This window comes from Hypanus sabinus, chromosome 9, assembly GCF_030144855.1.
Source record: "Hypanus sabinus isolate sHypSab1 chromosome 9, sHypSab1.hap1, whole genome shotgun sequence".
In the NCBI taxonomy this organism is placed as follows: domain Eukaryota; kingdom Metazoa; phylum Chordata; class Chondrichthyes; order Myliobatiformes; family Dasyatidae; genus Hypanus; species Hypanus sabinus.
In genome coordinates this window covers 2463024-2476011 of record NC_082714.1, presented here as the reverse complement: position 1 = coordinate 2476011, position 12988 = coordinate 2463024, and the positions used below count along the sequence as shown (strand labels likewise).

Genomic DNA, 12988 nt, shown 5'->3' with positions numbered 1-12988 from the left:
CCACTCTCTCTAAATCCCTTCACATCCCCTCAAAGTTAGCCTTTCTCCAATCAAAAATCTCAACTCTAGGTCCAGTCCTGTCCTTCTCCATAATTATATTGAAGCTAATGCTATTGTGATCACTGGACCCGAAGTGATCCCCAACACATACACCTGTCAGCTGACCTATCGCATTCCCTAACAGGAGATCCAACACTGCCCCATCTCTAGTCGGTACTTCTATGTATTGTTGCAAAAAACTATCCTGCACACATTTCACAAACTCTAAACCATCCAGCCCTTTTACAGAATGAGCTTCCCAGTCTACGTGTGGAAAATTAAAATCTCCCATAATCACCACCTTGTGTTTACTACAAATATCTGCTATCTCCTTACACATTTGCTCTTCCAACTCACGCGCCCCATTAGGTGGCCTATAATACACTCCTATCAGTGTTACTGCACCTTTCCCATTCCTCAATTCCACCCAAATAGTCTCCCTAGAGGAGCTCTCTAATCTATCCTTCCAAAGCACCGCCATAAGATTTTCTCGGACAAGCAATGCAACACCTCCTCCTCTGGCCCCTCCTACTCTATCACACCTGAAGCAACTAAATCCAGGAATATTTAGTTGCCAATCACACCTTTCCTGCAACCATGTTTCACTAATAGCTACAACATCATAATTCCAGGTATCAATCCACACTTTAAGCTCATCCACCTTTCTTACAATGCTCCTAGCATTAAAATAGATACATTTAAGATTCTCTCCATCTCCTCCTCTCTTTCCATCCCTAACAATGCATTCAAATTTATTATCCTTTTCTTTCTTCTCCCCTACATCTTTGGGCTGAGCGCATCCCTTCTCCATCACCTGCCTTTCCTCCCTCACACACTGTCTATTTACTTGCTCCACTGGTGAACTAACCTCCTCTCCCATAGCCTCCTCAAATAGTCTCCTGCCCCCCCCATCTTACTAGTTTAAAGTCCGCCCTGTAGCCCTAGCAAACCTCCCCGCTAGGATATTGGTCCCACCACGATTCAAGTGTAATTCGTCCTTCTTGAACAGGTCACTCCTGCCCCAGAAGAGGTCCCAATGATCCAGAAACTTGAATCCCTGCCCCCTGCACCAATCCCACAGCCACGCATTCATCCTCCACCTAATTCTATTCCTACTCTCACTGTCGCGTGGCACAGGCAGTAATCCCGAGATTACTACCTTTGCGGTCCTTCTTCTTAACTGCCTTCCTAACTCCCTATACTCTCGTTTCAGGACCTCTTCCCCTTTCCTTCCTATGTCATTGGTACCTACATGTACCACGACCTCTGGCTCTTCACCCTCCCACTTCAGGATATCTTGGACGCGATCAGAAACATCCCGAACCCTGGCACCAGGGAGGCAAATTACCATCCGGGACTCCCGGTCACCTCCACAGAACCACCTGTCTGAGCCCCTGACTATTGAGTCCCCTATTACTATGGACCTCTTTCTTCTAACCCTACCCTTCTGAGCTACAGGGCCGTCCTCTGTGCCGGAGGCTCGGCCACTGTCACTCCCACCAGGTAGGCTGTCCCCCCCAACAGTACTCAAACATGAGTACTTATTGTCAAGGGGTACAGCCACTGGGGTACTCTCTAGTACCTGCCTCTTCCCCTTCCTGACTGTAACCCACCTATCTGCCTCCCTTGGCCCCGGAGTGACCACCTGCCTGTAACTCCTCTCTATCACCTCCTCACTCTCTCTGACCAGGTGAAGGTCATCGAGCTGCAGCTCCAGTTCCCTAACTTGGTCCCTCAGGAGCTGCAGTTCGGCACACCTGGCGCTGATGTGGACGTCCAGGAGGCTCGGAGACTCCAGGATCTCCCACATCCGACACCGAGAACAACAAGCTGCCCGCACACTCATGCCTCCCGAATAACTGACAATACAAGAACTAAAAGATAAGTCTACTGTGCCCTCTTCCGCCTAAGCCCTCTGAGCCCAAGCCCTACACTCTGCGCCCGGCTCACTCCGCTGCCCGCAAACAAAGCTGCCCGCTTCTTAAGGCGGCGTTCTTTATATATCTTCCCTCCTTCCCGGGCCTCCTTCACGCACCTGCGCAGTCCCGCCTCTCGACCTCTGTCGATATTGGCTCGTTACAGCTGTTGTCTGTTGTAGCCATAGCTCCAATAGATTTAATTGCCACTGTCTTTCCTCGAGGGTTTCACCCTGAGATTTTCAAGAAGTGGGGTAGAGATCCTCACTACTAATTCCACTTTTAACTGTTTATATCTTTAATAGTTTGCTGCGTTTCTCTCGCTTTCCCGCCTGAATCAGCCACACGTCATTCTCACATAGTTCCCCCCTCATTCCAATCTAAAAAAAAATTCAGTAAACCTCGTTTTCATCCCTCCACAAGTGGAACTTTCTAACATTACCTCTTTGGGTTACAATAGACTCCAACACTTTCCCAACCACTGAGGTTAGGCTAACTGGCCTATAATTTCCTTTCTTATGCCTTCCTCCCTTCTTAAGGAATGGAGTAACATTTGCAATCTTCCAGTCCTCCGGGCCCATGCCAGAATCAAGTGATTCTTGTAAGATCATGACCAATGCATCCTTAATCTCTACAGCAACCTCTCTCAGAACTCTGGGATGTAGTCCATCTGTCCCAGGTGACTTATCCACCTCAAGACCTCAGAGTTTACCTAGCACTTTTTCCTTTGTAATGACAATGGCACTCACTCCTGCTCCAACAATCACGGACCTCTGGCACACTGCTAGTGTCTTCCACTGTGAAGACAGATGCAAAGTACCCGTTAAGTTCACCTGCCATTCCTTTGTCCCCCATTACTACCTCACCAGCATCATTTTCCAGTGGTCAACTCTCACCTCCCTTTTACTCTTTATATAACTGAAAAAAACTTTTGGTATCCTGCTTTATATTATTGGCTAGTCTGTCCTCATTTTTCATCTTTTTCCTTCTTATTGCTTTTTGTTGGATTTTAAAAGTTTCCCAATCATCCAACTTCCCACTCACTTTTGCTACTTTATCTGCTCCATATCTTATGGTTCCATATTCTATTGTCCACTGGGTGAAAAATAATCCCTGTCTTTTGTTCTCCTCTTCCTACTGACTGAATTACATCTGTGTCCCAATATGTTACTCTTTCTGCAAAGGGAAATCAGCCTTTTCTGTCACCTGTCCAGGTTTCTGATAATTTTATACACTTCATTTAAACATTTTCAGTATCTTTTCTAAACAAAATCCCACTCTTCTGGTTTTGGTATCAGAGTGGTACAGCAAAGCGAGTGGACGTGGAGATGGTGCATGCGATAGTGGGAGAGTCCAGGACCAGGGAGCATAGCCTCAGTATACAAGGGTGTATCTTTACAGCCTCAGTATACATGGGTGTATCTTTACAGCCTCAGTATACAAGGGTGTATCTACACAGCCTCAGTATACAAGGGTGTATCTTTACAGCCTCAGTATACAAGGGTGTATCTTTACAGCCTCAGTATACAAGGGTGTAGCCCATCTCAGCCACTGAAGCTTGTCACTCCTCCAGAGTTGTCATAGGTCTTCCTCTTGCACAGTCACTCAGGTTTTGAGGATGGCCTGCTCTAGGCAGATTTACAGCTGTCCCATATTCTTTCCAGTTCTTGATGATTGGCTTAACTGTCTCAGCGGCTTGGAAATTTTCTTGCATCCAAGAAAAAAAAAGAAAGACTTGTGCTTTTCATTAACCTTTTAATGGAGTTGCTTGGAGTGACTGCACATGGTGATCTCCATTTAACTAATTATGTGACTTCTAAAACCAATTGGCTGTACCAGTGATGATTTAGTGTGTCATATTGTGTCATAGTGTGCAGTGAAGAGGGCAAATGGAATGTTGGCCTTTGTTACAAGGGGAATTGAATACAAGAGCAAGGATGTCCTTTTGCATTTGTACAGGGCCCTGGTGAGACCACACCTGGAATATTGTTTACAGTTTTGGTCTCCAGGTTTAAGGAAGGACATTCTGGCAATTGAGGAAGTGCAGCGTAGATTCACTAGGTTGATTCCTGGGATGGCAGGGCTGTCTTATGCAGAGAGATTGGAGAGATTGGGCTTGTACACACTGGAATTGAGGAGATTGAGAGGGGATCTGATTGAAACGTTTAAGATAATTAAAGGATTTGATAGGATTGAGGCAGGAAATATGTTCCAGATGTTGGGAGAGTCCAGTACCAGAGGGCATGGATTGAGAATAAGAGGTCAGTTATTTAAAACAGAGTTGAGGAAGAGCTTCTTCTCCCAGAGAGTTGTGGAGGTGTGGAATGCACTGCCTCGGAAGACGGTGGAGGCCAATTCTCTGGATGCTTTCAAGAAGGAGCTGGATAGATATCTGATGGATAGGGGAATCAAGGGATATGGGGACAAGGCAGGGACTGGGTATTGATAGTGAATGATCAGCCATGATCTCAGAATGGCGGTGCAGACTTGAGGGGCCGAATGGTCTACTTCTGCACCTATTGTCTATTGTCATATTAAAGAGGTGAATACTTATGCTATCAATTATTTTGGGCTTTATATTTGAAATTAATTTAGATCACTCTGTAGAGATTTGTTTTCACTTTGACACAAAATAGTCTTTTTTAGTTGATCAGTGTCAAAAAACAGATTAACTCCACTGTGATTCAATGTTGTAAAACAGTATTCACCCAAGGGAGGGGATTGAATACTTTTTATATGCACTGTGGGATTACATTAATGAAAACAACATACGGTTGCATAACTGTAAAAGGTAATGTATCCCAAGTCCCTGAATACCATGGCTTGTAGATTGATGGTGCATGGAATCTGTGGACTTTATTGCCAAAGACAGCAGTGGAGGACAAGTCATTGGGTATAATTAAAGCAGAGGTTGATAGGTTCTGGGATAGTAAGGTCATCAAAGGTTATAGGGAGAAGGCAGGAGAATGGGGTTGGGATGGAAATTAAATCAACCATGATTGAATGGCAGAGCAGACTCAATGGGCCGAATTGCTTACTTCTGCTTCTACGTCTTAAGGTCCAAACAGGCCAATCAGCCCAATCAATCCATGCTGATTCATGGGTACTCTTCTGTATTAATCCCATCTTCCAGCACTTGGGGTATAAAATCTTGCCTGAGCTATTCGTGTGCTCATCCAGACACTTCTTCCATTTTGTCAGCTTCAACCACTTTCTCAGGCCGTGCACTCCAGGTACTCACTGATCGCGGATAACAGGCTTACGGAACCTTGGTTATGAGAGGTATTGAGGCCTGGATTAAGAAGAAGGTGGCAGTGCACTGCCGGTAGAGGCCGCAAGGAACAAACGAGGCATTTGAAGAGTATAAGAGATGCAAGAGAACACTTAAGAGGGAAACCAGGAGGGCTAAAAAAAGGCATGAGGTTGCTCTTGCAAGGTGAAGAAAAATCCAAAAAATGTCTACAGATATATTAAGAGCAAAAGAATAGCAAGGGTCAAAATTGCCCCTGGAGCATCAGAGTGGTAATCTATGCTTGCAGCCAAAAGAGATGGGGTGTTTGCAGTCTTGAGGCAAATTAGGGTGGATAAACCCCCAGGGCCTGATAAGGTATTCCCTTCCTGTGGGATGCTAGTGCTGAAATTGAAGGGGTCCTATTGCTGGAGGATTGGAATATAGCTAATGTTGTTCTGTTGTTTAAGAAAGGCTCTAAGAATAAGGCAGGAATTTATAGGCTGGTGAGCCTGACATCAGTAGTGGACAGTTTTTAGAAGGTATTCCAAGAGACCAGATATATAAGTATTTGGTTAGACAGGGACAGATTAGGAATAGTCAACATGGCTTTGTGTGTGGCTATCCTGCCTAACCAATTGTTACAAGAATCACCCCTTGTAATAATGATCAGTGAGGCACAGAGAATCTGTATTTACCGACAAGTAACTTATTGTCTTCACAACTAGAAAGTACATGGAGTTCACAAGCTACCTACCTGTGTGCTCTACCACTAGAATCCCTGACCCTCCATGAAAAGTCAATGAAGAAAAAAGATATTACCCAGGAAAGGAATCTATGCTGGCCAGATTTTCGTCATGGTCCCGATCTCCACATGTCCGTGGGGTCCTCCTTATCCGCGATGGTCGGTCTCTGGTTACTGGAGAGTTATCGCCCCTACGTATTTGGAGCTCCTGACTCTTAAAGTGTTCTTCATCAGTTGAACTGTTGGATCTCCACCCCATTGGCTCAAGGTCACCTAACCAACCTGGGTCATTGTACAACCAACAACCAAAATTGTTTCATGGTTCTGTCCACCCCAGCCGATAAATTTGTGTCTTTCAACTCTGACTGGTCCAAAGCAGATAGATGAGACAACCCAGTCAGCATCCAGCAAGAGTACAGATTGCTTCTTTGGTAGATACTTAGGGAGGATATGAGAGGGAACTTCTTCACTCAGAATTATAGTCATAAAGAACTACAGCACAGAAGCAGAATGTTTGGACCAGCTAATTCATGTCAAATTTATTCTGTCTAATCCTATTGAGCTGCAACTGGACCATAGCCCTCCATAGCACCCCCTCCCCCATCCATGCAATACATAGAGGTACCAACTAGAGAAGGGGCAGTGTTGGATCTCCTGTTAGGGAATGAGATAGGTCAGGTGACGGACATATGTGTTGGGGAGCACTTCGGGTCCAGTGGTCACAATACCATTAGTTTCAATATAATTATGGAAAAGGATAGTACTGGAACCAGGATTGAAATTTTTGATTGGAGAAAGGCTAACTTTGAGGAGATGCAAAAGGATTTAGAAGGAGTGGATTGGGACAATTTGCTTTATGGGAAGGATGTATTAGAGAAATGGAGGTCATTTAAGGGTGAAATTCTGAGGGTACAGAATCTTTATGTTCCTGTTAGGTTGAAAGGAAAGGTTAAAAGTTTGAGAGCACCATGGTTTTCAAGGTTATTGGAAACTTGGTTCGGAAAAAGAGGGAAATCTACAATAAACATAGGCAGCATGGAGTAAATGAGGTGCTCGAGGAATATAAAGAATGTAAAAAGAATCTTAAAAAAGAAATTAGAAAAGCTAAAAGAAGACACGAGGTTGCTTTGGTAAGTAAGGTGAAAATAAATCCGAAGGGTTTCTACAGTTATATTAATAGCAAAAGGATTGTGAGGAATAAAATTGGTCCCTTAGAGAATCAGAGTGGACAGCTATGTGTGGAGCCAAAAGAGATGGGGGAGATTTTGAACAATTTCTTTTCTTCGGTATTCACTAAGGAGAAGGATATTGAATTGTGTAAGGTAAGGAAAACAAGTAGGGAAGTTATGGAAACTACAACAATTAAAGAGGAGGAAGTACTGTGCTTTTAAGGAATATAAAAGTGGATAAATCTCCAGATCTTGACAGGATATTCCCTGGGACCTTGAGGGAAGTTGGTGTAGAAATAGCAGGGGCTCTGACAGAAATATTTCAAATTTCATTAGAAACGGGGATGGTGCTGGAGGATTAGCATATTGGTCATTTGGTTCAATTGTTTAAAAAGGACTCTAAGAGTAAACCTAGCAATAATAGGCCTGTCAGCTTGGCGTCAGTGGTGGGTAATTAATGGAAAGTATTCTTAGAGATGGTACATATAATTATCTGGATAAACAGGGTCTGTTTAGGAACAGTCAGCATGAATTTGTGCGTGGAAGGTCATGTTTGACAAATCTTATTGAATTTTTTGAAGAGGTTATGAGGAAAGTTGACGAGGGTAAAGCAGTGGATGTTGTCTATATGGACTTCAGTAAGGCCTTCAACAAGGTTCCACATGGAAGGTTAGTTAGGAAGGTTCAATCGTTAGTTACTAATTTGGAAGTAGTAAAATGGACTCAACAGTGGCTGAATGGGAGATGCCAGAGAGTAGTGGTGGATAACTGTTTGTCAGGTTGGAGGCTGGTGACTAGTGGTGTGCCTCAGGGATCTGTACTGGGTCCAATGTTGTTTGTCATATACATTAATGATCTGGATGATGGGGTGATAAATTGGATTAGTAAGTATGCAGATGATACTAAGGTAGGTGGTGTTGTGGATAATGAAGTAGGTTTTCAAAGTTTGCAGAGATATTTAGGCCAGTTAGAAGAGTGGGCTGAGTGATGGCAGATGGAGTTTAATGCTGATAAGTGTGAGGCGCTACATTTTGGTAGGACTAATCAAAATAGGACATTCATGGTAAATGGTATGGCATTAAAGAATGCAGTAGAACAGAGTGATCTAGGAATAATGGTGCATAGTTCCCTGAAGGTGGAATCTCATGTGGATAGGGTGGTGAAGAAAGCTTTTGATACGCTGGCCTTTATAAATCAGAGCATTGAGTATAGGAGTTGGGATGTAATGTTAAAATTGTACAAGGCATTGGTAAGGCCGAATTTGGAATATTGTGTACAGTTCTGATCACCGAATTGTAGGAAAGATATCAACAAAATAGAGAGAGTACAGAGAAGATTTACTAGAATGTTACCTGGGTTTCAGCACCTAAGTTACAAGAAAGGTTGAACAAGTTAGGTCTTTATTCTTTGGAGCGTAGAAGGTTGAGGAGGGACATGATAGAGGTATTTAAAATAATGAGGGGGATAGATAGAGTTGACCTGGATAGGCTTTTTCCATTGAGAGTAGTGGAGATTCAAACAAGAGGACATGATTTGAGAGTTAGGGGGCAAAAGTTTAACGGTAACACAAGGGGGAATTTCTTTACTCAGAGAATGTAACTGTGTGGAATGAGCTCCCAGTAGAAGTGGTAGAGGCAGGTTCGGTATTGTCATTTAAAGTAAAATTGGATAGGTATATGGACAGGAAAGGGATGGAGGGTTATGGGCTGAGTGCAGGCCAGTGGGACTAAGTGAGTGTAAGCGTTGGCATGGACTAGAAGGGCCGAGATGGCCTGTTTCTGTGCTGTAATTGTTATATACTTATCCAAACTTCTCTTCAATGCTGAAATTAAACCTGCGTGCACCACTTGTACTGACAGCTCGTTCCACTCCCTCATCTCCTTCTGAGGAAGAAGTTCCATCTCAGATTCCACTTAAATATTTCACATTTCACTCTGAATATATGACCTCTAATTCTGGTCTCACCAACCTCGAAGGAAAAGCCTGCTTGCATTTACCCCATCTATACCACTCACAATTTTGTACACCTCTATCAAATCTCACCTCATTCTTCTACACTCCAGGGAATAAGGTCCTAACCCCTTCAGCATTTCCTGATAATTCAGGTCCTTAAGTCCCAGCAACATTCTTGTAAATTTCCTCTATACTTTTTCAATTTTATTGATATTTTTCCTGTAGAAAAGTGACCAGACTTACATGTAATAGTCTGTAAGTATCTGGTTAAATGTCTTCTTCTTTTTCTTTGTTTTTCATTCCTCATGTGTTAGGGGACAGTTATTGCCATGAGCATGACTCCAGGGATGGTGTTACGTCCGTTGTGTAAGATGTGGGAATTTTGTGAGTCCCACAGTCTCCCAGATAACCACACCTGCACCAGCTGCACTGAGCTGCAGCTCCTCAGAGAATGTGTTAAGGAACTGGAGCTGCAGCTCAATAACCTTCGACTCATTCGGGAGAATGAGGAGGTGATAGACAGGAGCTACAGGGAGGTAGTCACCCCTAGGTTGCAGGAGACAGGCAACTGGGTGACTGTCAGGAGAAGGAAAGGAAATGGGCAGTCAGTACAGAGTACCCAGTGGATATCCCTCTCAATAATAAGTAAACTGTGTTAGGTACTATTGAGGAGGACAATCTACCGGGCTAGCCACAGCAACTTGGGCTATCAGACTGAGTTTCGCTCTGTGGCTCAGAAAAGAAAGGTAAAGAGGACTGCAGGAGTGACAGGAGATTCCATAGTTAAAGGAACAGAGATGAGATTCTGTGGACATCCGGATGGTAAGTTGTCTCCCTGACGTTAGGATCAGGTGCACAGTTTTCTAAAGAGGGAGGGTGAGCAGCCAGAGGTCTCGGTACAGTGGCTCCAATGACATAGATAGGAAAGGCAAGGACGTCTTGAAGAGAGATTGTAGGGAACTAGGTAGGAAGCTGAAAAGCAGAACTGCCAGGGTAGTTTCTGGTTTGCTGACTGTGCCACACACTAATGAGGGCATGAATAGGAGCTTTTGATAGATAAATGTGTGGCTGAGGGACTGGTGCAGAGGGCAGAGGTTCAGATTTCTGGATCATTGGGATCACTTCTGTGGAAGGTAAGACCTGCACAAAAGGGACGGGTTACATCTGAACCTCAGGAGAACCAATGTCCTTGTGGGCAAGTTTGCTAGAACTTTTGCGGAGTGTTTAAACTAATCTGGCAGGAGGATGGGAACCATAGTGATAGGGCATATAACAGAGCAAGTATTAATGGGAAGTTAGGGGATTGGGAAGCTTTTAAAACCAACAGAAAGCAATTTAAAAATCATTAAGAAGGTAAAGATGGAATATGAAAGTAAGCTAGCCAATAATATTAACGAGGGTTTCAAAAGTTTCTTCAGATACATAAAGGTGTAAAAGAGAAGCGAGAGCAGATTTTGGACTGCTGAAAATCGATACTGGAGAGATAGTAATGGGGGACAATGAAATGGCACACAAACTGAATAAATATTTTGCATCAGTTTTCACTGTGGAAGACACTAGGGGACATTGAGTGTCTGAAGTTACCATAAGTAAGTTCTGAAGGTAGATGAATCACCTGGACCAGATGGTGTACACCCCAGAGTTCTGAAAGAGGTGACTGAAAAGATTGTGAGGCATCAGTAATGATCTTTCAAGAATCATTAGATTCTGGAATGGTTCTGGAAGACCGGAAAACCGCAAATGTCACTCCACTCTTCAAGAAGGGAGAGGGGCAGAAGAAAAGAAATTATAGGTCAGTTAGTCTGATCTCAGTGTTTGGGAAGATGTTGGAGTCAATTATTAAGGATGAGATTTCAGAGCATTTGGAGGCACATGATAAAATAGGCTGTAGTCAGCATGATTTCCCAAGGGAAAGTCTTGCCAGACTAATCTGTTAAGAATCCTTTGAAGAAGTAACAAGCAGGATAGACAAAAGAGAATTGGTTGATGTTGTGTATTTGGATTTTCAGAAGGCTTTTGACAAGATGCCACACATGAGGCACAGGAAGGATTGGAGTATGGATAAAGCAGGGGTTGATTGTCAGGAGGCAAAAAGTGGGAATAAAGGGAACCGTTTCTGCCGGTGACTCGTGGTGTTTCACAGGGGTCTGTGTTGGGACCGATTCTTCTTATGTTATATGTGAATGATTTGGATGATGGAATTGATGGCTTTGTTGCACAGTTTGCAGAACATATGCAGATAGGGTGAGAGGCAGGTAGTTTTGAGGAAGTAGAAAGGCTACAGAAGGACTTAGTCAGATTAGGAGAGTGGGCAAAGAAATGGCAGATGGAATACAGTGTCGGGAAGTGTATGGTCATGCACTTTATCAGAAGAAATTAAAGGATTGACTAATTTCTAAGTGGAGAGAAAATACAAAAAATGGAGCTGCAAAGGGACTTGGGAGTCCTTGTGCGGGAATCCCTAAAGGTTAATTTGCAGGTTGCATCTGTGGTGAGGAAGGTGAATGCAATGTTGGCATTCATTTCCAGAGCACTAGAATATAAATGTAAGGATGTAATGTTGAGACTTTATAGAGCACTGGTGAGGATTCATGGAGAATTGTGAGCAAGTCTGGGCCTCTTATCTTAGAATAAATGTGATCAAATGGAAAGGGTTGGAAGGAGGTTCACGAAAATGATTCTAGGATTGAACAGCTTGTCTTATGAAGAGTGTTCATAAGCTCTGCATCTGTAATCACTGGAATTGAAAGTTATCATTGAAACCTATTGAATGGTGGAAGGCCTGGATAGAGTGGATGTGGAGATGTTTCCTGTGGTGGGAGAGTCTAAGACTAGAGGACACAGCCTCAGAATAGAGGGGCATCCTTTCAGAACAGAGATAAGGAGGAATTTATTTAGCTAAACTGGTGAATCTGTAGAATTTATTGTCACTGATGGCTGTGGATGGCCAAGTCATTGAATACATTTAAAGTGGAGGTTGATAGGTTCTTGATTAGTAAAGGTGTCAAACATCATGGCACGAAGGCAGGAGAATGGGGTTGAGAGAGAAAATAAATCAGCCATGACTGAATAGTGGAGCAAACTCGATGGGACAAAGAGCTTAATTCTGCTCCTGTCTTGTTGGCTTATGGATAGTCAACATAATTTTATTGAGGGGAATCCTGTCTGCCTAACATTGAATGTTTTCAGGAGACGAGTCAGTTCATCAATAAGAATAATGAGGTTGGTGTAATCTACAGGGACTTCAGTAAAGCTTTTGGGTATTAGCTTTGGCAATAATTATATTTAAGTTCTCAGTAAAGGAATGGTAGATCTCTGAGCATCTGATTTTCTGCTATCTTGACGGTGCAGTGGCTCAGTGTAACACAGATTTCATTCATTTCTTAAAGGCTGGAGAACAACCAGTTCAAAGACAATGTGATGGATCTATTGGGGAGCCTGCTAAGTGCAAAGGACTGTCAAATCAGCAAGATCAGGTACGTCTACCTCTGAATAGCTTCCCCTGGGGCACTCTCAGTCATTGCTGTTGTACCCAGCACCCCAGCCATTACTACCCAGCAGGCAAGGCTGGGTATAGCTCACTGCAGTCTACAAAGTGAGGCAACAAAGTCAGTAGAAGTAAAAAGTGCAATTGAAATATCTTAAACACAGAATTAGAATTGTCAGACCTTCCCAGTAATACACTGGCATTGCAGAAGATGCTAATTTCCTACAAATCTAGACTACATTATGCTGTACTTAACTCATCTGAACCAACCCTTCCTGCAGGGATCAGATGGCAGTGGGCATTGGCACTGAATTGGAGTTGGCATGGCCACTGGATTGGAGTTGGCATTGGCACTGAATTGGAGTTGGCATGGCCACTGGATTGGTGGATGTTGGTACTGGGTTCAAATAGTAGGGCACTGATGATGGAATGACAGTGGTAAGGATGGCA

At 43.4% G+C, this 12988-nt stretch overlaps 1 protein-coding gene across 1 annotated transcript in view; it reads left to right on the top strand.

Moving 5' to 3' along the window:
• Positions 1 to 12988, top strand: part of nlrc3 (NLR family, CARD domain containing 3) — a 112980-nt gene that overhangs the window by 64883 nt on the left and 35109 nt on the right. Inside the window, exon 5 of the mRNA XM_059978842.1 lies at positions 12441 to 12527. Within this exon, the coding sequence (XP_059834825.1) occupies positions 12441 to 12527 (87 nt within the window). The remainder of the gene's footprint in view (positions 1 to 12440; positions 12528 to 12988) is intronic.